Source organism: Sciurus carolinensis, chromosome 3 (genome assembly GCF_902686445.1).
Source record: "Sciurus carolinensis chromosome 3, mSciCar1.2, whole genome shotgun sequence".
NCBI lineage: Eukaryota > Metazoa > Chordata > Mammalia > Rodentia > Sciuridae > Sciurus > Sciurus carolinensis.
The window spans coordinates 66,861,128-66,885,160 of NC_062215.1; the positions used below are offsets into that span (position 1 = coordinate 66,861,128).

Genomic DNA, 24,033 nt, shown 5'->3' on the forward strand with positions numbered 1-24,033 from the left:
TTTGGCAGTGCTGGGGATTGAACTCAGGGCCTTGTGCTTGACAGACAAGCCCTCTACGAGCTGAGCTATATCCCCAGCCTACCATATCTTGATTCTCATCAGATTATTCTTCTACTGAAATTCCTCTGGGAGCTTTGGAAATTTTTTTTAGTTCTTCCGTGTGCAGTTTGTCTTTGAGCATCTTTGTAGTGTTAACTTGCTGCTCATTAATTCTTTTTTCTTGTTGTAGAAAAAAAATTTTTCCCCTTGAATTTGAAACTGAGCTTTGCTGGGTATAGTGACCTTGGCTGGCAGTTGTTTTCTTTTAGGGCTTGGAATATCTCACTTCAGACCCTCCTTGATTTTAGGATCTGAGCTGAGAAATCAGAGGTGAGTCTTACTGGTTTGCCTCTAAATGTGACCTGATGTTTCTCTCTTGTGACTTTTAATATTCTTTCCTTATTTTCTATGTTAAGCATTTGCTTATGACATATCTTGGTGAGCTTCTTATTCGACTAGGTGTATTTGGGGGTCCTGTAAGCCTTCTAATGTGGATGTCTATCTCATTTCTGGTAAGGGAAAAGTTTTCTTCCAACTATTTCATTGAAAATGTTCTTTATGCCTTTAGTTTGTGTCTCTATGTTCTCTTCTATTCCAGTGATTCTCAGGTTTGGTCTTTTAATGCTGTCCCAGAGTTCTTGTATATTCTGTTCATGTTCTATAAATTTCCCCCCTTTATTTCATTCTATATAATCAAGTCATTACCCTGTCTTCAAGGCCTGAAGTTCTGTCTTCAGGGACTGATATTGTATTTCCTATACATTTTAATCTGTTAGTGATGCCTTCAAGAGAGTTCTTAATTTGACTGTGTCTTTCATTTCTTGGAATTTTCTGCTTAGTTTCTTTTCACTATTTCTATTTCTTTATTAAATTGGTGTCTCATCTTCTGTAATTGCCCTCTTAATTCCTAGTTCACTGAACATTTTAATAATCAATTTTTTATAATCTTTCTCTGGATTTTTGTCCACCTTCCTATCAGTGGGTTCCTTTGTTGGGGGATTGTGGATTTTTGCGAGGAGATTTGTTTGTCTGTTTCCTCATGTTTTCAGAGATCTTGTACTTGTTCATCACTTGAGGCAGATTCTCTTACCTCTTTGTGTGTGTGTGTGTGTGTGTGTGTGTGTGTGCCCTTTTTTGTGTAATTATCTTATTTGTTCTGAGATTTCTCTCTGTTTTTGATGTTTGAGTAGATGCCACAGGGTGGGGCCTGAGTTCCCTCTCTAATTGTTCTTCCTTGGGTCCTTGTTGTTGGTTTGGGACTTTTGTATCATCACTGTAGTTGGAGTGATATCAGGGAATGTTTAGTTCAGTAGCAGAGTCTCTAACTTGTGAACTTTTGGTGTCCCTATATGTTCCCAGCACCTCACAGAATGGAGCAAAATAAACATTAGCCCATACCTATATTATTAAATATGAATGGGCAACCAAGAATTCCTAGACATTTGGGGAAATTGCACAGCACACAGAGGAGATCCAACATAAACAAACAAAAATTCCACCTTGGAAGAAATGAGATAATTCAGAGAAGGAAAAGGAGTTGTTTTTAAATTCCAAATAGTATCCTCAGAAAGTTTCTATTCATGTATGCTACACATACACATCAAGTGTGGCTACTTATACTATGTGTAGGTAATCTGTTTATTGAGTAGATAAGTTGGCTCAGATTTCTTTCTTTAGAGGTGGTATGTGTCAACTGGTGGGCATAGGGCACACAGGCAAGGAACAGAGTGGGAAGGTGAAGTCTTTTGAAATTTCAAAATGAGAGAGGTTACCACTCTTGGTACCAACTTTCAACACTAGAAGTCCTAGTTCTCTCCAGGCTAATCATCCAATGTGCAATTCTTTTTACTCTTTGCTTACCTACAAAACTTCAGATTCTTTTATTACTAAGAAAGAATAAAAAAAAGCCCGGTGTGGTGGTACACAGAAGGTGATTGCCAGAGGATTGCAAGTTTGAGGCCAGCCTGGGCAATTTATCAAGATCCTGTCTCAAAATAAAATAATAATTTAAAAACGCACTGGAAATGTAGTTCAGTGGTAGAGTACTTGCCTAGCATGTGCAAGGCCCTGGGTTCAACCCCAAGTATGGGGGGCTGGAAAGAATGAATGAGTGAATGCAAATAAATGGATTAAGCATTTTTCTTTTTTTTTTAGGTAAGATTTCACTAAATTTCCTAGGGCCTTGCTAAATTGTTGAGGTTGGCTTGAAAATCATGATCCTCCTGTCTCAGTCTCCTGAGCCACTTATAAATGTGTTTTACCATGCCTGACGGACTAAGCATTTTTCATAAAACTAAAAAATGAGCAACAGAATAAAAAAAGAAAGAAAAGAAAAAGGAGTAAAGATCAAAGCAGAAATTAATGAATAACAAGCCCAGAGAACAATTGAATTAATGAATAAATCCAAGAGGTAATCTATAAAGAGCACTGAAACAGACAAATCTCTATTAAGACTAAAAGCAAAGTAGAAAGATTGGAAAAAAGAAAAAATAGATGGGGTCAGATTTTATGGTGATAAAAAAACTTAGAAAATTTTATACTAATAATTCTGAAAATCATAATGAAATAGATACTTTAAGAAGTTATACATTTGTATACATTATGAAAACTTAAGAAATAGAAGTGACAAAAGTAGGTAAGAAAGTAAAAACCAGTTAAAAATCTACCCCTTCCCTAAATTGTGCTAGTTCTATACAGTTTGATGATCAAGCACTATTTTTGATACTTTACTTTCTGAATTTTACCCCACCTCTAATAAAACATTCTTTCTTTTCTTTAATTAATTATTTTTTTATGTGGTGCTGAGGATGGAATTCTGTGTTTCACACATGCTAGGTAAGTGCTCTACCACTGAGCCACAACCCCAGCCCCTAATAAAACATTCTTTTTTTTTTTTTTTTTCCCCTGTTTATTCAACATATGCATTTGAATCTACATTCCTTTTTTGTATGCTAAGTCTTCAAACTCTGGTGTGCATTTTACACTTAAAGCACATCTCAATGTGCGAGGCCCTGTCCTGGGTTTGATCCTCAGCAGGACAAAAAGGAAGGAGGGAGGGAGGAAGGAAATCTCAGTTAGGGCTAACACATTTCAAAGGCTCCTCAGCAACACATTCCTGATGGCTTCTTTTTTTTGGGAGTGGGGTACAACTTTTCATTTCTATGGTTCTAAACAACGTTGATTCACATCATTCATGTAATCATACATATACATAGGGTAATACTGTCTGTTTCATTCTACTGTTTTTCCATCCACACCCCCTCCCACCCCTTTTTCCTATACACCATCCAAAGTTCCTTCATTCTTCTCTTACCCCCATCCCCCCCTCTCATTATGTATTTGCCATGCACTTATCAGAGAAAACATTTGGCCTTTGGTTTTTTTGGGCTTGGCATCATTCACTTAGCATGATATTTTCCAACTTCATCCATTCACCAGCCATAATTTTATTCTTCTTTATGACTGAGTAATATTCCATTGTATATACATTCCACGTTTCTTTATCCATTCATCTGTTGAAGGACATCTAGGTTGGTACCACAATCTAGCTCTTGTGAATTGAGCTGCTCTAAACATTGATGTGATTGTGTTACTGTAGTATGCTGATTTTAAGTCCTTTGGGTGTAAACCGAGGAGTGGGATAGCTGGGTCAAATCGTGGGTCCATTCCAAGCTTTCTGAGGAATCTCCATACTACTTTCCAGAGTGGCTGCACCAGTTTGCAACTCCACCAGCAATGTGCGAGTATGCCTCTTTGTCCACATCCACATCAACACTTTTTATTACTTGTGTTCTTGATAATAGCCATTCTAATTGGAGTTAGATGAAATCTTAGGGTGGTTTTAATTTGCATTTCTCTAATTACCAGGGATGATGAGCACTTTTTCATATATTTGTTGATCACCTGTATATCTTCTTCTGTGAAGTGTCTGCCCATTTCCTTAGCCCATTTATTGGTTGGGTTCTTTGTATTTTGGGTGTAAAGTTTTTTAAGTTCTTTATAAACTTTGGAGATGAGTGCTCTGTCTGAAGCGTGTATGGAAAAGATTTTCTCCCACTCTGTAGGCTCTCTTTTCAATTATTGATTGTTTCCTGTGCTAACAAAAAACTTTTTAGTTTGAATCTATCCCATTTATGGATTCTGGCTTTTATTTCTTGTGTTATGGGGGTCTTGTTAAGGAAGTCTGGTCCTAAGCTAACATCATGGAGATCTGGGCCTACTTTTTCTTCTATTTGCGTGGTGGGTTGGAGGTCCTGGAGGCAAGGTGCGGTTGGTCAGGCAGGGGTCCTGGAAGTGAGGTATTGTCGGTCTGGTTGCAGGATCCTGGAGGCGGGGTGCAATCAGTCAGTCTGGGGGTCCTGGTGGCGGGGAGCAGTCAGTCGATGTGAGGACCCCTGAGGTAGGGAGTGATCCGTAGGGCTGAGGGATCCTGCAGGTATTGTGACAGTGAACTTCCAAGCAACAACGGGCAGCTGGTCCTCCACTGGTGATCTGTGGTCAGTCTGCTGACTGCTGTTGGATGATTGGGAGGTGAACCTCGGGTGGTGGGTGATGGGTAGGTGAAAGGCAGGCGATGGACAGGCAAGCAGCAGGCAAATGGTGAATGGTAGGTGCTAGACCGTGAGCAATCTGCACTCAAAAAGTAGTTGATACGCTGGCAGACTGCAGATGATTGCAGTAGACAAATGGGATAAACAGCAGGGGATCTATAAGTTGCAAAAACTGCCTCACCAAGAAACAGATATCCTCTGCTTGAAATCTGAGTTATGGAGCGACAAGAAACTCAGCCTCCCTCTAGTCCGCCATCTTGGATCTCCCCCTAATAAAACATTCTTAGCATTACTTCTATTCGGCTCTCTGGTAAATTAGGTTAGAAAGATCAGTTGTAAACCTGGACCAGCCATCTACCCAACCAATAGGTACTAAGTCTTTCCCTAAGAGCTGTTAGCATAAAGATGAAGAAAATACTCTCCTGCTCTGATTTAACAGCCTATAGACATTAATATCTTTTTCCTCTATAGATATATTTGTACCATTTCATTTATCTGGTGGCAGGCAGCAAGCTCCTCTTCTAGCATCATTGCATTCCTACTGGTGAAAAATCATAACATATGTGATCTATGATTATATAAAATACTTGGAAATAGCAGAGGAGAAATTTAGTACTAGGAGTGTTGTGGTGGTGGTGGGTATTTTAAAGCAGCATCTCCCAATTTGTTATCTTTCCCCATGGTACAACTCGGGTTGGAACCTAGGGTCTTGCATGTGCTACACAAGTGTTCTTCCACCATGCAACACCACCAGGCCCTTTTTGGCTTTGTATTTGATGCTGGGGATTGAACCCAGGGGTGCTTTTACCACTGAACTACATCCCCAGTCCTTTTTATTTTTTATTTTAAGAAAAATTCTCATTAAATTGCTGAGGCTGGCCTCTCACTTGCAATCCTCCTATCTCAACTTCCCTAGTAGTTGGGATTACAGGTATTGCCAACGTGCTGGGCTCAGAATTCAATGTGTGCCTGTGTTTTTGTTTTTGTTTTTATTTTGTTTTGTTTTTGTTTTTGTTTTTTGGTACTGGAGATTTAATCCTGGGGCACTTTACTGAGCTACATCCCTAACCCCTAAATTTTTAACTATGTACCTACTTGACAAAAAGGGGAATGTACATTCTCCAGTATGCACATTAAGTTGTATCTTTTGTACTTTTAAACAATTAAATTATAAGCAATATTCCATCTTTAATTTTTTTTTTTGGTACTAAGGATTGAACCCAGAGATGCTTTAACCACTGAGACACATTCCCAGCATTTTTTAATATTTTATTTTGAGAGAGGGTCTCACTAAGTTGATTGGGGACTCTCTAAGTTGCTCAGGCTGGTCTTGAACTTGTGATCCTCCTCTCTCACCTTCCCTAGCTTCTGGGATTGATATGCACCACCATGCCCAGCTAAATTAATTTTATATTATGACATGAATAGAACATTTAGAAGTTAAAGATGAAAAATACTTAAAAATCACTTTTTAACTTAACTTTATTACAAGAATATCTTGAGTAATAGGGGATGTAAATTCCTATTTCAAATATCTTCCTTTTAAGTTTTATTTTCTTTTTATCAGATCTTAGACCATTATGGTTGATCTAATGATCATTAGATGTTTGTGGTTACTCTGTGGCTTCAGCTTGTTTTAGAAGCTGAAGGTTCTGCCTGTTATTTTTCTTTTGGTTTTCCTATGCCCATGTTATGTTCAGTTCTTTAATACTTTTTATATATTTTATGAAAATGAGTGTTTTTAAATTGAATGAGGTCTCCACATCTGCAAAACATCACAAAATACAAGGTGAATTAACATGTGAGGGTAGCACTACCCATCTCTCTGAATTGTGGACTCCTGCTCTTCCTGAATCTTGGTGAGGGAGTGGTCAGTGTTTGTTCATGTGTTAAACAGGAATAAACACGAGTTCCTTCCTTTTTAAAAAATTTTTGTGTTATACAGGGGATAGAACCCAGGAAAACCAGGGCTTCAAGCATGCTAGCCAAGTGTTTTACCACTGAGCTACATTTTCAGTTCACTGTTACCTTATTTTTTTAAGTTAAAAGGAAATTCTAATTTTTCCCACCACTTTGTTTAGGAGATCATTGTTTTAGAGGAGTATATAAATATTGCTGACTAGGTAACAGGAAAAGCCTCCTATGATAAAACATCTAGACATGCTAAGTTAAGTATAATAAATGCAACAAAGACCTCACTTGGTGCAGTTGGGTGCAGTGGTGCACACCTGTAATCCCAATGACTCTAGAGGGAGGAAGATCTCAAGTTTGAGGTCAGTCTGGGCAATTTAGTGGAATCCTGACTCTAAATAAAAAAATAAATAAATAAATAGGGTGGGGATATAGCTTAGTAGTGGAGTACCCCTGGGTTCAATCCCCAGTATCACAAAACAAACAAAAAACAACCACTCTCCAACTAATCTGAAGGCGACAGTGCCATTTAGGAGCTGAAGGCTTGGTCCATAGTAGACACTCTGATTACATCTTCCACCATTCTCTTTTTTTAGCCAATCAGTTCCAGCTACACTTACTTCCTTACTGGTCTTCATAACCATGAAATACTTCCCTCTTTTATGAATGTCCATCTGACTTTGCCTCTGTGTACAATGTTTATCTCCTAGTTTTCCACATGGCTATATGGCTCCTTCCTCTCTCTATTCAGTTCTGTGCTTAAATATAATTTTCTCTGTGTCTTTTTCCTGTCACTCTAATATGACACCCCATCACTTGTAGTATTTTGCCTTTATTTTCTTTGTAACTACTTGATGTTGTTACATTTACTCAATTGTCTTTCCAATTGAGGGCTTTCCTTATGTTTTTGTATATTCCCAGTGACTTGATTAGTACCTGGAAAGTAGCAGGGACTCAATAAATATTTGATAAATGAATGTGTATTTTACACTTAAGAAGCACCCAACTCAGTTTAGATTACCCACATTTCAAGTGTTCAGTAGTCATGTGGCTAGTGACTACTGCCTTGGATAATGCAGCCCTAACTTACATCTAGTAGGATTTCTAAGAGTAAAGGGAGAGAAGGTGCTATTTGAAGAGGTAATCATTGAGATCTTCCAGAATTAATGTAAGATATGGCTCTTCAGATTCAGGAAGCATACTGTGTTTAATCAGTATTTAAAAAAAATTTTTTTTTTTTAGTTGTTGAAGGACCTTTAATTTATTTATAAGTGGTGCTGAGAATCGAACCCAGTGCTTCACACAGGCTAGGCAAGTTGCTCTACCACTGAGCTACAACCCCAGCCCCAGTGTATAGTACTCTTTAGTGAAGGTGATAAAAGCGTAGGACAGAAAAGATTAAAATGAACCAGAGAGAAAAACAAATTAACTCAAAGGAACTTTAATTAGACTGAAAGCAATCATCTTTAATATCTTTAAAATGCTGAGTGAAAATAAGTGTCAGGATAAGAATTTTATATTCATTTGAACAATCAATAAATAAAGAAAAGATGGGCAAGGTGGTACACACCTGTAATCCCAGGTGCTCAGGAGGCTGAGGCAGGAAGATCTCAAGTTCAAGATCTCTAAGTTGCCAGTTTCCGCAACTTAGTGAGGCCCTAAGCAACTTACCAAGACCCTGTCTCAAAATAAAAAAAAAAAAAAGGACTGGGGATGTGGCTAAGTGGTTAAGTGCCCCTGGGTTCAAACCCCAGTAACCCGCCCCCCCCCCAAATATTAGAGAGTAATTAAAGATATAATTACACACAATCTTTTTTTCCGGATCTTTTTTTCCTTATGTAATAAGAAGGTTTAGAGGATATTTGGAAGGGACCATGTCATAGTCCACGAATGAGGAATACCGTGTGGGTGGGTGTTTTGTATGGGAGTGGAACGAGATTGGAGAAGGCTGTTGGAACTGAGGTAGCCTTCAGGAGATGTTTAGGTTCCCTTCCATGATATTCCTGCTTCCTGCTACTTGTCTAGTTTTCTGTCAGTTTGGCTTTATTTGGTTCCAAGTGACAGATTTTGCTTTCAATTCTCTTGCCTGAATCAGTCTCTCAGTCCCCCAATTGAATTGGCCCAGTTGTCTTTCCAATCCACAACCTATAAAACCTACAAGACTGACTGATCTGTAATAGTCTCTGACCCCTACTTTAAACCTATCAGCAAGGTCTAAGATGAACAGAGTGACACAGTATGAAACATAGCTGTTTAGGGCCACAGAAGATTGTGATGGGACAGATACTAGCACTCATCATCCAACAACTACTGAATGTTGGCCACATGCAAAGCACTGCTGTGAATTGGCAAGATTCCTGCAACCTTTGTTTGTGCGTTTGTTTTTGATATCAGGGATTGAACTCAGAGGTGCTTAACACTGAGCCTCGTCCACAGCCCTTTTTATTTGTTATTTTGAGACAGGGTCTCACTAAGTGGCTTAGTTGGGGCCTTACTAAATTGCTGAGGCTGGCTTCCAACTAGCAGTCCTCCTGCCTCAGCCTCCTGAGTTGCTGGGATTATGGTGTGATCCACCATGCCCAGCTCCTGCAACCTTTTGGAAGGAAATGAGCTTTAAATAAGTGATAAGATCACAGAGTGGGGCTGTGGTTGTGGCTAAGTGGTGGAGCACTTGCCTAGCATGTGCTGGGTTCGATCCTCAGCACCATGTAAAAATAAATGAATAAACAAAGGTAATAAAAAAATAAAAAAAAATCACAGACTATGTTAAATGCTAGGAAGGAAATAAGTAGAAGGATGTAATGGTTACCAGAATGAAGGTGTAAGAGATGGTTCATAATGGGGTGGCACAGAAGGCCTCTGTGGAAGTGATCTTTGAGCTAAAACCTGTTGACGAATATGAAGGCTTTGAGGTAGGGAAGCCCTTAGCTTTTTTGAAAGGGAGGAAGAGAGAGAGCAAGAAAGAGAAAAGGAGCCAACTGAGCAGTGTACAGGGTAAAGTGATGGGAGTAGAATCTGGAGAAGTAGTAAACAGGGGCCTGATGATATAAATCTTTGTGGACCACAGGAAGAAGGGATGCTAGCCAGGTTTTCCCAATATTTCCTGGAATATTAGACACATGGAAAGAAGGTATGAAAAATCTCAAAAGTGTAGAATGGCAAGACAACTAACTGAAGAGAGTGGGTGGGAGCTTTTAGTGAGCTTGCGAATGTCACATTCCTGAGAATGATTGTTTATATTCTACTTAAGTTTAGGGACATTCTTACCTCTAATGTAGGCAATGATAGGTCACTACTAAGTAGTAGTTTGTGATCCCTGTGATATAGATCACTTTTCAGTATTATGTAATGAAGATACTGCATAGAAAAAAAATGGCATTTATTCACCTGTCCCATATTACAACAACCTTGTGAGCTAGATTTATCATCCTTGTTTTCTAGATGAGAAAATCAAAGATCAAAGAATTAAGAAACCTGTTAAAGTCACCAAGCTGCTAAAGTGTCTGGAATTTGAAAGCAAATATGTGATTCCAAAGCCTATGGTCCTTTCATTGCGTTTTCTGATTGTTGATACAATTTGAAAGATTAAGAAAAGGTGTAAGTTAGAGATCATTCCCTTGGACTTGATGTGAAAAGGGGGCTAATCAAGGGTGACATATGTAATAAGCCATCCAGTCTCTTGCATCTCCTGGGATATCACTTTGTACCTCCAAACTGAGGGAGCAGCAGGGCATAGTGGCTCATGCCTGTAATTCCAGCAACTAGGGAGGCTGAGGCAGGAGGGTCAGAAGTTGGAGGCCAGCCTCAGCAACTTAGTGAAACCTGTCTCAAAAATTAAAAGGGCTGGGGATATGACTCAGTGATAAAGCATCTCTGAGTTCAATCCCTAGTTCCAAACAAACAAACAAACAGAAGGAACAATAGGAGCTCATATATATAGCATCCTTCAATCACAGTCTTTAAATGATGTAAGAGAGATAGTGTAGAACCAGTAACCCTGAGGAAAAACTAAGAGTAATTAATTATGATGACAATGGTTGGAGGATAGAGGAATAGTTTAGGAACTGTGATTGTTAATTTGACATGTCAGCTTAACTGGGACAAGGGATGCCCATACACCTGACTGGGATCAGGGATGTCCATACACATGGCAGATGGTTATGGGTGTGTCTGTGAGGGTGTATCCAGAAAATATTAAATTTTGAATGGGTTGACGGAGTAAAGAAGATAGCTCTCACCAATGTGGATAGACATCATCTAATCCATTGAAAGACTAAATAGAAGAACAAGTCAGAGGAAGAGTGCATTCACTCTACTTGATCTGGGATATTCATCTTCTTCCTCGGTGTTCCTAGTTCTCAGGTTTTATACTCAGACTGGGACTTACAGGATTATCTCTCTGATTCTCAGACCTTCAGACTCAGACTGAATTACATCATTGGTTTTCTTGGTTTTCCAGTTTGAAGATTGCAGATCATGGAACTTCTCAACCTCCATAACCATCCCCAGTTCTTTTTTATTTTTTATTTTGATATGGGGTTTCTCTACATTGCTTAGGGCCTTGCTAAATTACTGAGGCTGGTTTTGAACTTGCAATCCTCCTTCTGGGATTACAGGCATGCACCACCACAACCAGTTTAAATTTCCTTTCCTTTCCTTTCTATCTTCTATCTAATCTGTCTTCTATTGGTTTTGTTTCTCTGGAGAACCCTAAATAATACAGGAACCTAGGAAGTTGAGCAGATAATGGTACCATAACAATTACTGCTGTGGTCTTAGTGTTTGAGTTACCTTCCATATTCTGAAAACCTAATCACCAATGTGATGGTATTAGGAGGTGGAACCTTTGGGAAGTGCTTAGTTCTTGAGACAAAGCCCTCATGAGTGGAATTAATGCCCTTATAAAAGAGTCCCAGAGAGCTGCTGTCCCTTTCCACATTGTAAGGACACAAGCAGAAGGTACTCTCTATGAATATGATAGTACCTTGATCTTGGACTTCCCAACCTCCAACCTGTGAGAAATAAATTTGTTTATAAGCTATCCAGTGTATGGTAGTTTCTTAGCCTAAATGGACTAAGACAGATATACTGAAGGACTTGATGGTAATACAAACTATATCCATGCTCTGATGAATTTCCCTTCCCTTCCCCTTGATGACACCTTGGGCAAATCTCCCAAATCTCCACCTTTTTTATTTTATCTTTTGAGATGGGGTCCCATTATGTTGCCCAGGCTTGTCTTGAACTCCTGGTTTCAAGCGATCCTCCTGCCTCAGCTTCCTGAATAACTGGGACTACAGGTATGCTCCATTATGTCTGGCTTCCTAAATCTGTTTAAAGTCATTTGTAATGATTAAAAGTTCAGTCTAGCCTAAGTCAAAACTTCAGTTTCATGGATTGGGGTTGTGGCTTAGTGGTAGAACACTTGCCCAGCATGGGTAAGGCACTGGGTTTGATTCTTAGCACCACATATAAATAAATAAAATAAAGGTCCATCAACAACTAAATATATATATATATATTTTGTTTTTTTGCAGTACTGGGGATCGAACTCAGGGCCTTGTGCTTGCAAGACAAGCACTCTACCAGCTGAGCTATCTCCCCAGCCCTATATATTTTTTTTTAAAACTTCAATTTTATGTCTAATTTAAGTTTCTTCCCAGCCCCCAGGCAGTTAAAAATTTGTTGGTCTATATTTTTACACTTTTCATTTTCTCTTTCATTTTGCTGTTTCTGGGTATTCTGGGGTGAGGGGCAGGTGAGAAGGGCAGAGGAGTTGGAAGGTTTATAAAAGGTAAAGATCTTTACATGATTCTAAGAGGCATCAGAGGCAAAACCAGGTGCTGATTCTTTCTTGTAGGGAAAGTGTTCTTTGGAAGCTCTACCTAGAACTGTTTAGTAACTTCCTCCTGGAATCTGCACTTCCAGCCTCTGATTAATAGGTCTCCTTACTTTGACAGATGGCTCTATTGAGTAGGTCCCTTCAAGAAGATCCTAGCTGGGCTGGGGAGATAGTTCAGTCAGTAGAGTGCTTGCCTTGCAAGCACAGAGCCCTGGGTTCGATCCCCAGCACCGCAAAAAAAAAAAAAAAAAAAAAAAAAAAAAAAGATCCTAGCTGCCAGGTGTGATGTTGCGTATCTGTAATCCCAGTGATTCAGGAGGCTGAGGTAGGAGGATCACAAGTTTGAGACCAGCTTCAGCAACATAGTGAATCCCTAAGCAATCTAGCAAGATCCTGTCTCAAAAAGTGTTGGGGATATGGCTTAATGGTTAAGCACACCCTGGGCTCAATCCCTGGTACTAAAAAAAAAAAAAAAAAAAAAAAAAAAATCCATCTTTTCTATTTACTTTGCCCATAGGAGTCTTGCCATGCTAAACATGCCCTGCCCCCTTGCTACCCTTTCTCCTTATTGTAATGTGTGTTAGCCAGCCTCCCTAATTCAGAATTCTTCAGGCCAGAATGAGTAACCATCTTCACAAATGTGCATGAAGACCCCAAACTGGAGAGATGGGTCTATGTGATTTCTTTGAGGAGATAACTGGTAGTTCTTATTTAGAAGTTGTTCTTTCTTTCTCTTCCCTTTTTCCTCCCTCCCTTGCTCCCTCCCTGTACTAGGGATTAAACCCAGGGGTGCTCTACCACTGAACTACACCTCCAACCTTTTTATTTTTTTGGTACTGGGGATTAAACCCTGGGACCCTTAACCACTGGGTCACTTCCCCAGCCCGTTTTTGTATTTTATTTAGTGACAGGGTCTCTCGGGAGTTGCTTAGAACCTCCCTAAGTTGCTAAGGCTGGCTTTGAACTCAAGCTCCTCCTGCCTCAGCATCTCGAGCGGGTGTGCACCCCTTTTTATTTTTGAAACAGGGTCCTGCTAAATTGCCCAGGCTGGTCTTGAACTTGATACTTCCTGCTTTAGCCTCCTGAGTAGCCAAGATTACAGGCCTGTGCTACTATGCCAGCTTATAAATTGTTCCTCTTTAGAATAACAACTTTTGGCTTGTTCTCAGTTTTGGAGTTTTGTAACCCACTAACATTCTAGGAACTAGGGATATAACTCGTGTCTAGCATCCTAATTCCTGGGTTAAAACCTCAGCACCACACAAAACAACAAAAAACAAAAAAGGGAGGAATACCTTTCTTGCACAAAGACTTAGTTTTACACTGACATTTGTAGAATCTCAAAGAGTTGGGAGAAATTTAGAAGCCATTTAATCAAACTCCTCAACAAAGGAAGCCTGATTGCAACTTGATGAGATGTTATCTGATTTTCATTTGAACACACCCAGGAATTAGGAACATATTCCCTGTCAGTTCTCAACACTGTCAGTGACTATCTGAGTTTCATCAAATCTCCTGTTTCCTCATCTATTAAGGAAGAGTAGATGATATCTTCTTCACAGAACATCGCTGGGAGGATAAAAGGAGATGTATACATTGCATTGTCCAGTCACAGAGGAGTGCAATCTTGGTTCCCTTTACAGGTCCATTTATGGTAGAGCAAATTCCACTTCTGGATTGTCATCACCCAGAGAAAGCCCTTTCTTTTATTGAACTGCTTTTATACAGTTTTGGCAGCTTCTTTAAATTTTACTCTCAGTTGTCAAGAGAATGAATGTCTTTTCCCCCTCCATTCGACATCCTCACAGATACCCTATTTTAGTTGAAGGAAGTAGAGATACACAATGAAAATCTTTTTTTTTTTTTTTTTTTTTAAACTGAGGAACTGGGGTGAGATTTATGTGTGAATCACAATAAGTATTTATTGAGACAGTGTCCATTTTATAACGTGCAGCTCTGTCCCGAGATTAAATGGGCTATGTGGGAAAGACAGTGTCCTGTGACACTGGTGGGTTTAAACACAGGCTGGCTCGAATTCTGTAGGATTCAAGTCTGGATTGAGGGCGGGCTGGCAAATGATAGACACTTGAATGCATTTGAATGGTGCTATTCCTTGCCACATAGCGAGCACTTTTAGAAGGTCATTTGTCGCCCTGAATGGATGGTTAAGCGTGCAAACTACAAAGCAATCCAGCTTTCTTTGAATACTTAGGTATGGAAAAACTCCTCTTGGAGGAGTCGCTGTCAGAGGCTCTTTTTGGGTGGAGGGGGACTAACCTTGGGCACTGCCCCTTTCCTCGCAGGCCACCAGGCGGTGCTGCGGGACTGGCAGCCCACCCTCGAGTTGCCTCCGCTTGCCTGGTCACCCGTCACCCACCGCGGAGCCGGGAGACTACAATTCCCGGGGTGCCCTGGGAAGGGAGGCGGGGGATCCGGGGGGAGGAACGCGAGGGCGGACCTTCCGGCTGCGTGTTTCCGGCGTCGGCGGCCGCGGCCGGGGACGGTGTGAGAGCGGTAAGATGGCGGCTGCTGCGGTGGTGGAGTTCCAGAGAGCTCAGTCTCTACTCAGCACCGACCGGGAGGCCTCCATCGACATCCTCCACTCCATCGGTAAAGGTCGCCGCGCCATCCCCGCGGCCCCGCTGGTCCAGCGCGGCCTGTGTCGGTCGGTGGCAGCGGAGAGGGACCGGGTTAGCCGGCTCTGGTGCTGCTGACTCACTGTGTGTGTGAGGGGGGCCGGGCCGGGGGCACAGGCCGCTCGGGGCTCCCGGGACCCCCCGGGGTCCCAGTTCGATGGGAAGCCCCGAGGCAACCAGAACCTCCTCCTGCTGGCTGCTGACTCACGGTGGGCTCAGCGTGGAGTGGAAGGGAGGGCCGGACCGGGCCCCCACCCCTCTTCAGCCTTGTCCCCTGCTCTGGCCCGCACGAGCTGGCCCGGGACCCGGAGCAGTGCCGGCCGGCGGGCTGGTTATAAACCGGTCAGGAGAGTGTCGAGTTGAAAGGCCTTGACTTAGGGCTGGCATTTCCCGCCGTTGTTATCAAGCACAGGTTGCTCAGGGTGGAAGCGCGGGTGCTGGCTCTTCTCTTGGAGTTTGCTTCCACAGGACCCTTGGTGCTGCTGTTTTTCCCCACCTCTCAGCGGGAGGCTCCGATGAAGGAGGGCATATTTCTGAACGTGGGAAATTTAGGGGTGACACACACCTTAGTTTGACTTTTGGTTGAGGAGGTGGCCGGTGTAGGAGCTAAGTATCGGGTGGGACCGCCGGACTGGAGGAGGTGACTCACTAATCGTCCCGTTCTCCTCTGTTGAAAGTTAGTTCAGGGAGTTAGTTGTCAGTTGTGTGGAATTCAGGAAACTTGTGTGGAATCAGCCTACTGCACGTTGCTGGAGAAAAGGAAAAAAATTTTTTCTTGATACTGTGGTATTGATTATCTTAAACCTGCACACAACAGGAAAGTTGAAATGAGAGTCCCATCTAGTCGCGTTCTACTGGGATTCATATGTGAACAGGAATAAATTTATGATGACAGAGAAGGCTTTCAATGTTTAATCATGAAGGGTTCAACCAGGGTATGGCTAACTCTTTACGGTACTTGGTAGTAATGTGGTCTTTTAAATGTAGCTTGAGAAGATTCGAATTGGATCAACAAGTAGTATGAGAATGCACGTGTTTGTAGGACTTCCAGGTTGTTAGTGTTTATGTTGACTTACTGAATCTGTTGAATTTCGGTGCTCCAGACTTGCTTGTAGAAAGGACAGTGACAAGATCTTGATGTCTTTATCTTTGGGGGTATTAGATAAAGAGAGGAGTGGGGAATCAAGATGCATCTTTGAAGGAATGATATGGTAAAGGGTGTTTCCTGTTGAAGTTTTGATCTTAAGTCTGTTAAAGTTACAGAATCAGAGTCATCTCAATCACTGTTACATATGTCTTTTTATTCTGACTACACATCAGTATTTAAACTAATGTGAGAAGCATGCATTTTATTATGCCTAGTTCCTAATATTTTGTTCTTCAGATAGTAGAAATTATGGTAAATATTACCATTAAAATATTTCTCTTTTGCTCACTGTACTAGGAGGGAGTTCCCTGAAAGCTTCCCTGTAAGAGCAAACTTGAGTCATGATGGTGACAGCCTTACTTTTTCCAGATTCCATCATGGAGTATCAAAATCTTGGTTTTTGTCAAGTCATGATGCTTTGTAAGAGAAGTGGTAACTGTTGAAGTTCACTAAAATTAACAATACAAACTTGGAGAGGCTATTAGATGTTCAAGTGTTCAAATAATTATTAACAGTTGAAAGTGGGACAGAAAGTTATTTTAACAGGACCTAAATCCATTATGGAGCAGCAGTCTCATAAGTGTAACTGTTCAAGATCACACTGGAACTTTGATAGAAGCTTTGAGCTCTTTACAGAATTGTTTATCCCTAATACACCTATGGGCTGAAGCTTTCCACGGATCTGAAGTTTAATGAAAGGCTTTTGACTTTATAGTCATCAATAACTTGATCATTTAATTTTAGTTTGTGGTAGAGATGTACAGGCATGTTTTTTATCTTTACATAACAGTGATTAGCATGGAGCTTAGTACCATAGGTGTGAAGGACTTGTTTTAATTTTAGTCAAGTGGTCACAACAGAAATCTCAATGTTTATGGTGTAAGGGAAATTCCTGTGAATATAATGAAAAAGCATGTTTAAAGAGAGGAATCTATTTTTTTATGACTTATGTGGGGAGTGTGTTCTACATATATATGACCATTTTACTTGTTTAGAAGTTTTTTTCCCCCCTCCTTTTGTTAGTTTTTGAATTTAGAATTTATTGGTTAATATGTTTAAGTTCATAATGGGTCTTATGAGGTGAACTTTCCCCCAGTGTTCATTTTTTAAATATGAATTTTAAGAGAACTTTTATTTTCCTCTCCCAGTGAAGCGTGACATTCAGGAAAATGATGAGGAGGCAGTGCAGGTCAAAGAGCAGAGCATCCTCGAACTGGGGTCTCTACTGGCAAAGACTGGACAAGCCGCAGGTAAGTGCTGCAAATGGATTGTACCTGAAAAGCTTTCACCTGAAGTTCCAGGTTGAAGGTACTATATTTTGTTGAAGGGAAGGAACATGGTACTGCTTTTACACACCCAGGTCATTTGTGGTATAATTCAGTTTTGTTTGCTTGGCAACTTGTTGATCTTCAGTTTTTTAGAAGGAAATTAAGTAACTTTTTAAACTTTTTTGTTGTTGTTTGGGATTGGACCCAGGGATGCTCTATCACTGAGCTAATCCCCAGCCTTTTCAAAAATTTTTTTATTTTGACAGTGTCTCACTCAGTTACCTAGGCTGGCCTTGAACTTATGATCCTCCTGCTTCAGGCTAGGTGTGTGTCATCAGTGCCCTAATTCTTTGGTGATAGAATTTTATTCTACAGATGAGGGAAATCCCATTTTTATTGTGATTTGTTTATGGCTTTTGAATATTCAGTGTATTCCTTACACATGGGCAACAGTAGTCTCCAGTGATTTTACTGAGCAGTTTTGATGTATTTAATAAGGATAGTGACTTTAAACTCCTTGCTTAAAAATGATTAGGATTTTGTATCCAAGTGATTCACCATTTTCCTTTTTTTTTTTTTTCTGACAGAGTGAGTAAGACATTAAATAATTCCTTCTCAACACTTCTCCTTTGGTATCTAGGACTTTGTGCATATTGTTGCCCAACACTTTAGTTGTAATTGAACTGTTGGCTGGGTTTTAAGACGATATTCTGATGGTATCTGATGATGGGTGTGTTCTTGAAAAGGCCTTTGACCAGTAAAGTGGTAATAGTATTAGAGAGAAGTTTGTGTGGACTTAAAATGGGTGATTTTATTTTATTTAATTATTTTTTTGTTCATTTTAAAGTGAATTTTGGACTATGGGCATAGCTAAGTGGTAGAGTGTTTGCCTAGCATGTGTGAGGCCCTGGGTTCAATCGCTGGGACTGTGGGGAAAAAAAAGTGAATGTAGAGCATATTTGATTAGAATAAATTAAAATAGATTAAACTGTGGAAAGTGCCCTCATGAATTACCATCCCCCAAATTGTGTAGTTATTCAAGAGATGATAGAAATAACTTACCAAAACTTCTTGAACTTGAGAATTAAGATTTTTTAAAAATTAGGGTAATTTAAATTATCAGCTCAATCAGTAGAAAGTTGAGTAAAGATATATGAAATTCTGAGGATGTCTTTACATGGGTTTTTTTAATTTAAAATTTCCTTTCTTTCTGACTGGTGGTTGAACCTAGGGGTGCTTTACCACTGAACTACACCCCCAGTCCTTTTTAGTTTTTATTTTGAGATAGGGTCTCACTAAGTTGCTGAGACTAGCCTCAAACTTGGTGATCCTCCTGCTTCAGCCTCCCAAATTGCTGGGCTTACAGGCTCGCACCACTGTGCTTAGTTAAAATATCATTTTTAAATAACTATAAGAAGGACCATACCTAATGAATTTTGAGTCCTAACTAAACTCTTCTGAACATGCACATGGTTAATGTTTTGAGTCCTTGAAACGTTTTAATGGTACATACTGTTACCCATTTTATGCATGAGGAAACTGAGCACAGGGGAATTAAAAAATTTACCAATAAATGGTAGGGCCAGGGTTTGAACTCACCATAGTTCCACTTCAGAGCTCCTTGCCTCATGGCATCGTGGTTATTGCTTTCCTATAGTTACTTATGGATTATCAGTGGTGGGTATTGGTTTTTTCAGCTTAGGGTAACTTTTTTCCTGTTTGATATTATTTATGGATTCCTTTTGCCTGTGAGTTAATTTCCAAAACAGTTGCAAAATATAATCTATAAGATAATTTTACTGAAAGAATTATAAAGCCAAGTGAAGTGAAGATTTTTTTGTTGTTGAAGTATTCAAATCTCTGCTTTCTTCCAGTGTCATGGATAATTAAAAATAATGAGTAGTAGATACAGTCAATGCTTCAGTAACTTTTATCAAGAGAAGTTATTATTTTATTGAAATTCCTGTTTTTTGCTTATTTATCTTTCTTCCTTGTCGTCCTTCCTTGTGACCCGATATTTTGATCAATTTAGAAGTATACTGCTAAACCTGTTGGAATTTTTTTTTTTTTTTAAATACCCAGGGGTACTCTTAACACTGAGTTATATCACCATCCCTTTTCAAGACTTTTTTATTTTGAGACGGGATCTTACTAAGTTGCTGTTGCTGTCCTTGAACTCAGCCTCTCAAGTCTCTGGGATTACAGGCATGCAGCACCATGCCTGACCCTATTGGAACTTAATAGGTGAATTATAAGAGTTTTCAAAAACTTTCCTAGATTATTTTTCTAAGACATTTGATGAGTATAGGTATTTACACAATAGAAATCCTAAGGAAGTCTTCGGGCCTGTTAAATTCATTTACCTGCCTTTATTGTTAATAATGGATAGATTCATATTGTTTGTTTCCTTTGATTTTTGAGTTTCCTGAGAACAGAAATCTGTTCCATTAATCTTCCATTCATTTTCAGTTTTGCTTTATTATGCATTTAGTCTAACAGTGTGCTAAGTACTCTGCTCAAAAAACTTAAGATTGGGTCCCTGACTGACACTAGTCACTTGGGGATTTGTGAATAAGACAATGTTTGATGTGTAATAGTGATTGAAAATAGTGCCGAATATCACAGACATGATGATGCCTAGGCTCACAATCTATAGATTTCAAAGCCTGAGACTCTTAAAAGAAATCTGTTGGTTTCTAGGGAGATTTTGGTCATATAATTGCAAATACCAGTGAGAATGGGGGGAAGACATCAGTATGATTTTATGGGAATTTTAAACTCTGAACATATAAAAATGGAAAGTAATAGGGAGTATATGTAAGAATGAATATAAAACAATAGTAGACTAAAAAATGAACTCTTGAACAATGGCAACTAAGATAATTTGTTTCTCTATTTGGGTAAGAAGAATAACACTCATTGCTTAAAGAAAATATTGTAATGCTATCAGGTGCTGGAGAAAAAGGCAGACTGCTTAGCTCATGTTTTACTTCTGCCTTTTCTAGGAAGGAAAATGATTTTCAAACAGAAAAAAGATAGAAATAACATCAGAAAGAGAATTAAAAGCTCAGGTAGGTGAGAGAAGAGAGAGCAGATAGTCTCTTTAAATAAATAAGTTTCTGACATTTTCCGACTTTAATTATCAAAAGACTAGTTCTATCAGATTCAACTATAGAGCTGTTTACTCTAGAAAAGTCGTGGAGGATGGAAAAGTATAAGGAAACTAAGGATAGGTAAATTTTATTTCACATTTCAAAAAGATAATGAAGAGAATAGATCTATGTATTACAAACTAAAGTCAGAGAAGTTCTGTAGAGTTTTTTTTTCCTTAAAATTCTTTTTTTGTAGTTGTAGATGGACAGAATGCCTTTATTTTATTTGTTTATTTTTATGTGGTGCTAAGGCTCAAACCCAGTGCCTCACATGTATGTGCTAGGCAAGCGCTCTGCTACTGAGCTACAGCCCTAGCCTTGGACAGATTATTTGATTAGGTGATGTTAATAACTTACAGCAATGTATTCTGAAGAGATGCCTTTAGAACTGGTATATTTGCAGGGATTCTGCCACCTGTTTTTGAAAACAGAGTTTTGTTGAGCATGGCCATATCCACTCATTTTCATATTGCCTTTGACTCCCTTTCTACTATATAATGACTTAGATGAATATTTGCCACTGAGACAATATAACCTGCAAAGCCAAAAATATTTACTATCTGGCCATTCACAGAAAAAAAAATTCACCGTTTGGATTAGAGAAATGAAAATAGGCTGTATTATTTGATGTAAGCAGAATATTTGAACATTTACCATAATATTAACATAGCAGGTACAGGTTAGGAATTTATAGTGGACTGAATAACTGTATCTGAAATGTGTTAACAAATGTGTCATTTGTCTGTCTGAAGAAAAGTTTCTAGTATCATGTCATAAGGTCTATCCTTGTTTTGCTGGTTGGCATCTGGTATGGATAAAGCCATTTCAAAAGGCATGCTTATTTTTGTAGATGACTCAGTACAGTAGAGGACAATTAAAATTCACAGTTACTGCCAAAGCCAGTATTAAATTCATTTGTGATAAGAATAAAGTTATTATACTTGAAATATTTATCACAACACAGGAGGATGGGGAATTACCTGTCTCCACAGTAGTCTATGCAAAAAAGATCTTAAAGGACTCAGTCTACACAAAGAGTACTATTGGAAAAAGCAGAATATGCTATCTTGTGGTATATGTAGTAACCAGATAGTGAATTAAACCTCTTGCCCTACTATCATACCCTTCTTGGAGCATTTTCTTCATTTCTGGGTGCTATAACATATCACAAGTACCTTTAAAAATTAGAGCTTATTCGGAGGAGGGCAACTGAAGGGATAAGTATTCTAGAAAGCAGGACATTGGAGAAACAATTGAAATAGCTAAAGATACTTAGCTTGGAGAAAGGGAAAGTTAGGGACATATAAATGATAGTTATATTTAAATATTTGAAATCATGGGAGGAGGTATAGATTTGTATTTCATAAAAGAATAATTTGGTTTGATCACATTGGAATAGACTGCTTTCCGAATATTTTAGTCATTAGAAGTCACAGTTGTTCAAGCATAGGAGGAAATGCTGTAGGAGAAGGAATGTTCACTAGACTACTTTTAAAAAGGGCTGGGCGTGTGGCTCAAGGTAGAGTGCTTGTCCTGCATGTGTGAGGCCCTGGGTTCCATCTCCAGCACCACTTAAATAAGTAAGATAAAAAAATTATGTGATTATGTAATTGAAATTTGCATTTGCATAAATGTAAAAAGCAATTTGAGGGGGAACATCACTGTAGACTGGAATTAGCATGGAAAACTTAATAGGACTTTGATCCTCAAAGGCTATGGAAAACTTAACATAAGTCAACAAGATGGGAAGACATGTCTGAGGGGATTGATTGTGGGATGAGTTTAACTTGAAAGCAGGAATGTATTGTATGTGAGGGTGAATGAGAGGGCAGAATGGGAAAAAGATTGGGGAATCAAAGGTCAGTACTGGGAGTGAAGGGACACTTGAACTCTATATAATATACAGAGTTCTTTTTAGTACCTGACACAGTCCTGTGCATCCTCTGACTATTCAGGCTGATGAGCATTTCAGGACACGGATCGGTGTTCTCAGGAGAGTGAGGATCGCTTGCCCTGAATTAGAGTTCTCAGGAGGGTGAGTCTACAGTTGGAGAGTACTAAAGAGGCAGTGGCACTAAGGTAGTTTTAACCTATATTCCAAAAATACTTCCTTTTGTTTAGTAGAAACATTCTCTAATTTTTATTTGTTTGACAAGCATGTATCTCTAGTTTACTTTTTCTAAAATCTCTCCTTTAGCGTTCATGTACTGTCCTCTTCTGCAAGGGAGAAGAAGCAGGCATTTTTCTTACTGAAAGAGAGTTTTTTAAGACTTAGGTTTTGTAGATAAATGGGAATTTTTTTTTAAAAAACAGGGTATAATAAAACTTTAAGGGCAAAACACTTTAACCTCTGTGTAAGGGCAAAACACTTTAACCTCTGTGTGGAGAGTTTATTCAGAAGAATGCCAAGGAAGTGATACTGCTAAAAGTTAAACTGGGGGGTACTTCAAGAATTACTTCGAGAAGGGAAGGAACTTGGAATTGAAAAATCTCTGTGTAAGGAGAACTACAAAGGCAGACTTGGGAATTAAAAAAGAAAAATACTTCTGTAGCCTGGTATTTGTTGATTGTGAAGTGTGCAGAAGTATAGCACATTTCATGGTCTAGAAAACTCTGAGGAGTACTTCGCACATTATCTTTTATTAAGGTGGCATAGATATAAGATTTTTTTTTCTGGATTTTCATAGTAATCCAGTGAATGAGAAGGGAAGAGAATACAAATTTGGTATATGATATTAACTTTTGCTACTCTCTTTCCTGCTGGGACAGTTTTAAATTCCTGGTAAATTTCATTTAGACTGATTTCAGTGGTGAAAGTACTGATTTAAGTCCTGATTTTTATGATTTTTGGGTCAGTTAGTTTTAATGGATATTTTGCCCTTGATATTGATGCTTGCTTTTTTCTTACTTGATTGCCTTCCATACAGAACTTGGGGGACTCCTGAAGTATGTACGACCCTTCTTGAATTCCATCAGTAAAGCTAAAGCAGCTCGTCTGGTCCGGTCTCTTCTTGATCTGTTTCTTGATATGGAAGCAGCTACAGGGCAGGAGGTAAGCTTTGATAATGACAGAAAGTAGATTATATGGAAAAAAGTGTTTCAGTGAGAGAAATGCCTGCTTCGCTGTGGTACTATGTTGAAGGGACAGCTGGGAGGATGGCTCAGAACTTATCATGTCAGTTTCTCTTTGTTACAGGACATTTGATACTTTGGGTCTGTTCCATGCTTTGGTTTGTAAGTGGAGATTGTCAGTGGTCCCTGGAATCCTCATTACATCAGGGTCACAAACTGATTCTTGTCTTTGAGGTATTGTATTGCCACACCTTTGTAATGTTTTCTGTGTCTGTGGTACCTTTCATCTTGTGTCACAAAGCTCTTTATGATCTATAATTAAGTCTTGTGGCATCCCTTCTTGGCATGTTTTATATTGTGTACATGCCTTTATTGAGGGGTGAGCATCCATCTGTTGTGTCTCATGTGTGCGGAAG

The 24,033-nt window shown here is 39.3% G+C and overlaps 1 protein-coding gene across 3 annotated transcripts in view; it reads left to right on the plus strand.

Annotated features, from left to right (window-relative positions):
• The window catches only part of Psmd11 (proteasome 26S subunit, non-ATPase 11), a 63,618-nt gene that overhangs the window by 11,320 nt on the left and 28,265 nt on the right, over nucleotides 1-24,033 (plus strand). For 2 of the 3 annotated variants that reach the window (XM_047547743.1, XM_047547744.1), the window contains 2 exons: nucleotides 17,274-17,375; nucleotides 23,473-23,597. In XM_047547743.1, the coding sequence (XP_047403699.1) occupies nucleotides 17,274-17,375; nucleotides 23,473-23,597 (227 nt within the window). Of the gene's footprint in view, nucleotides 1-14,802; nucleotides 14,953-17,273; nucleotides 17,376-23,472; nucleotides 23,598-24,033 lie in introns of those variants that run through there. The other variant, XM_047547742.1, reaches the window with a different exon arrangement.